The sequence below is a fragment of the Metopolophium dirhodum genome, chromosome 4 (assembly GCF_019925205.1).
Source record: "Metopolophium dirhodum isolate CAU chromosome 4, ASM1992520v1, whole genome shotgun sequence".
Taxonomy (NCBI): Eukaryota; Metazoa; Arthropoda; class Insecta; order Hemiptera; family Aphididae; genus Metopolophium; species Metopolophium dirhodum.
The window spans coordinates 1,965,131-1,970,074 of record NC_083563.1 but is presented as its reverse complement, the minus strand read 5'-3'; the positions used below and the strand labels follow the sequence as shown (position 1 = coordinate 1,970,074).

Genomic DNA, 4,944 nt, shown 5'->3' with positions numbered 1-4,944 from the left:
TCAATCTAACGATCTCTTGTGTCTTGTTGTGGCATAACGGAACCAATCAGCCAAACACGATTCAAATAAAGCATCACTGTATTCTTTTTGATTTTTTATACACCCTATAATAAAATATCAATTAAAAAAATGAACTTTAAATAAAACTATTTAAATTTATTTACTTTTTAATACAATCACAATTTTGGAGTCACATAATTTGGTAGTAACATTTTTTCCTCTTCCCGTCCAAGAACAATGTATGGCAAACTCATTACTAAAAATGTTACTAAGAACTCTCTTCAAATTGTCTTTTACTGAATTTCCGCCAATAGACATAAACCAATTTTCCTGAAGTTATAAATGTGGTAAACCTACATTAGTTTTGATGTGAAAGAAATAAAATAGTTTTATATTATAATAACAATATACGTACTACTAAAGAAACAAACGAATCCTCTAATAAACATTTAGAAACATTTAGAAACATTTGCTCGTTTTTCATGGGCCAATTTGCCATAAAAGTGCTATCAAAATCAGGCATTGCAGTTGAAATATTATTGATCACTCCTATTTTGTTTACTGCCTTTTCTACCTGTTCAAGCTTGGACAACAAATGATCATGCTTAATCCGACTCTGTATTTGTTCTTTATAAATTGAACTTAGTAACTCTATAATTGTGTTTTGTTTAGCTGTTTGAATGTCTTCTATAAATAGTAAGTATAAAATATATGAAATAAAATGAAAGTTTGTATGAGTAAAAGTAAGAATTGTATTTTATTGGACCTGATTGAATTCTATTAAAATGATCCATAGAATTAACTGAATATATTTGGTCAATTTCAATTTGTTGAGGTAATGTACTGATACTCTAAGTTTTCAACAAATATAAATGTTTTGATAAATGACTAATGACATTTATAGTAAAGATTAAATGATATATTAATTATATTTCTATCATGCCATAATGGCTTTGATCAATTTTTATCAAATACATAGTATACCCAAGTTCCTGACCCTAATACTAACTATAAATATGAGTATTATGATTTGTAAACTTAAGTCTTAAGAGGACATAGTACGTATTGTCTCGGTCTTACTTACACTAAAAATTAAAAAATACTCATAACACGCTTAATACTTAAGATAATGTGCAAAATCGATTAAAGTACACAGATAATATGCTGACCTATATATTTTATGATAGGTAATTCACTATAATATTAGTGCTAAAAACACAAAATTGGAACTGGTAAATACTTGTCTATTTGTGAGACGATGTAAATAAGTGTGATGTCTGTGGTGCCGATCGCCTAATTTATCAGACAGATTTCAAAGTAGATCTTACAACAAAATGGTAGAAAACAAATAAAATGTTGAACATATTTCATTTCTAACCCAGATCTATTAAAAAATTATTATCTATGAATTATATTAGTAATTATTATATTTCATTATTTTATATTATAAATATTTAAATAATAATAATTAATCCTTGATTTATATTATTTAAAAAACGATTTTTTTGTTACTATCATGACTTAAAAATTTTTCATTAAACTGTTAAATATTTTTTAATTAATTAAGAACTAGTCAATACTTATTTATGCTCGGAAGTATTGCATGCATTTAAATATAAGATCATATTAAAAATAAGTATATACATTTAGATGTACCTATTCAATAATTTGTGGTTAAATCATGTTAAGTTCAAACAATAAATTAAAATAAAAATAAAAAAACTATTAACAATTAATTTAGGAATTCTAAGGAATTTGTACCTAATGTAAAAATATTTATAAAAGTTTAGAATTTTTTTTTAGTGTTTGCTTTTAAGTAGGTTGAGAGTATAGTGATTTATTTAAGTTCCTCAAAATGATTATTACTTAACTATTACCTCAGGCATGTTAAAACGGCGAGGCTCTGGCATATTCATCAATTCATTTGCTCTACTCGATGATGGTATGCAGTTGATGTTATTTAATTGGCAATACTGAGGCTCAGAATTGGTGTCTTCAATAGTTTCTACAATGTTTTGTTCACTCAAAACAGCAGTTTGTGAACTTTTTACTATTTTTGAATGTGGTAAAATGTTGATATCTATTTAGTTAAAAACAAAATAAGTAAGTAAGCAGTAATAAAATAATTAAGTGGTTGATTACCTTCATCACTTGAGGTATCTGAATTTGCAAACATCTGACTGACTGATGACCGACCCCACATTCTTTTGTTTTTTGCCTTATTTATTATTTGCTGGTCTACTTCAGATGCTGACTGATCAGATAGCGCTACATGTGTGTGCCAAGCTTTTCCAAAATCACCTATAAAAATGAATATTGTATATTAAAAGTAATAAATTTAAGTTAATAATTAATATACTATTTAATTGATATAATGTACATACTATACTCTTTCCCATTTTCATGAAGTTTTATCCGATAAGTATCCCAATTATCTGTCGGTTCTAAACCTTCTTTTAGGACATCACTTGTTACTTGTAAAGTGGATGGGGGCCACACACATTTTACCAATACATTTCCACTACCATCAACCGTTTTCAACACCCAATTTGTTGGTATGACACTGAAGTTATTGCTGTCCGGAAATGTCGCAATAACCCAACGTTTTTTGGTTTGTCTCTATGACAATGCATACAAAATTAATAATTATTAATTGATTATAATGAATAAAGTAAATATCTATAAGGCAATGACTATATATCAATATATAATATAGCCATATAGGTAGGTTATTACGATAAATTTAACTAAAAAAAAATTATCTTAGGCTTACTATTGTTGATTCTCAAACAACAAAAAAATTTTATACTTACAAATACATACCTACCCTAAATATTGACTAAAAAGCAGACCAATTGGTGTATAATAATTACCTGTTTAACTGCTGAAGGAGTCGAGAATTCTCCACTTTTGTACTCCATTTCTTTTTGTTCAAACACACGTAATATAAAATATATTTAACTTTTTTAAACAGCGAAACAAGTACACAATGAGCGTCGTACGATGGGAAAAAAGTGGTTGGCGATAAAAAGATGTAAATATGTAATAACTAATAACTATAATATTGTTAACAACAATAATGGATACAGATAATAGATCAGTAAAGTTGCGACTCACGGCACTGCAGTCTGCGATAGAACAACGATTAAATGATATTATTATTATAATTAATATTATACTTGCCGCCAAGACTGATGTGCACAGCTACAGCCTACAGAGCGCGGGGGAAGCGCGGGCTATGGGTCGGCTTCCGCGAAGTCCGAAACGGAAAAACCAATGATAGTATTTATTATAATGAGATATTATGTCTATTTGGGTATATTTTTGAACTTATAAATAACTAAATAAGGTAATAATATTATAATATTGCAGGCCGCAAATGCGGGCTAACGAATAAACAAGATTATCTCAATACAACAATAATTAAACTGAGCATAAATGTTAATTTGTAGCATTGCATACATGTGTTACTTGTAACATTAAAGTAATGTTACTTGATGATACATTAGATATTATTTTTATGGAACAATTATACAATATTACATCATTGTTACTTAGTAATATTTTTATGTGATCGAAACTTAACATAGCGACAACGTTTTGTAACTTAGATTGCACAGTGGGCTGCAGCTTGTTTTTACAATAATATTATTATGGTTATTATTTATGGTGCTTTGCAACCTAGTCATGACTCGTGGTACATAATGTCATAATACAATGTATGGTATATACCTATATAATATTGTAAGGCCATATTAAAATGCTGCAAATTTGTAAAGATTGAACTTCCATTCAAATGTATAACTATAACTTCTATATATTATCTATATTATGTCAATATTGTAATGTATAATTATATAATTTTATAATATATATAGGTACTATATATAAATTGATGCCGGACCTTTATATACTGATATAAAGGTATACCTAACCTTAAAGATATTTTTTTAAATAAATCACAGTAAAACCTCAATAAATCGAATTGGTTGGGGGTGAAAAAAATTCGAATTATAGAAAAAAATTGTGCCTAACCTAACCGTTTTTTGTATAGGTACAATGATTTTAAATCATTGAATTCAAATTTAACACCATCCATTACATTGACCTACTTGTAACCAACCGTGTACAGCAGAGCGACATCCACTTATACCTGCTTTTTATTTTGTATGTCTGTCATCGCTTTTTTTGGTAGTAAAAAGGCTTTGATTATTCTTACATCAGCATCTTTTCTGGTAAGAACTATAGTAGTTATTTTGGGGGGTCAAGAGTAAAATGATTAATATTTTTAAAATGTCATTGCGTATAGTAAAATGTATAATATACGTAAAAGTCTTAATGCCCCCCAAGTCATCTATGGTCATCTATTAATTATTATATACCGACCAAAAACACGTTTCAATATTATAATATTTTATTGATATATCTGATGCGTGACAAAAACATTGCTATAGTAGTCAATACTTTGCGTGCGGGCTCTCTCACAGGGGCATGTTCAATGTCCACAGAGCTCATTATTCTGTTGAAATAAATAAATTTACAAAAAATATACACTTTAAAAAAGAAACAATATATTTCGTTTTTGTGTGAACAATTTTATTGTGTATTCGACAAATGTATAATTTTATGACATAATATTTATTATCGCCCCCCCCCCCCCCGACTCGACCGCGTCACCCCATCCGGTATGGCCGTCCCGGGGTCGCGCGTGGCCGTACCCCGAGACACGTTATAATATTATGTTTCTACGAGTCCGGCGATGCTGATGTCCACGTTCCTATAGCTCAGCTGTATAGCTCACCCGTTGTGATTTGCATGTTCAGTGTCCACAGAGCTCATTATTCTGTTGAAATAAATAAATTTACAAAAAATATACACTCTAAAAAAGAAACAATATATTTCGTTTTTGTGTGAACAATTTTATTGTGTATTCAACAAATGTAT

At 28.9% G+C, this 4,944-nt stretch overlaps 1 protein-coding gene across 1 annotated transcript; it reads right to left on the bottom strand.

The window, feature by feature from the left end:
• On the bottom strand, nucleotides 1-652 carry LOC132943955 (uncharacterized). The gene is made up of 3 exons (XM_061013134.1): nucleotides 416-652; nucleotides 165-330; nucleotides 1-104 (listed from the first exon to the last, which is right to left on the bottom strand). The coding sequence occupies exons 1-3, from the start codon at nucleotides 521-523 to the stop codon at nucleotides 1-3; spliced, it is 378 nt and encodes a 125-aa protein (XP_060869117.1). The 5' UTR covers nucleotides 524-652.
• Nucleotides 653-4,944: the final 4,292 nt, after the last annotated feature.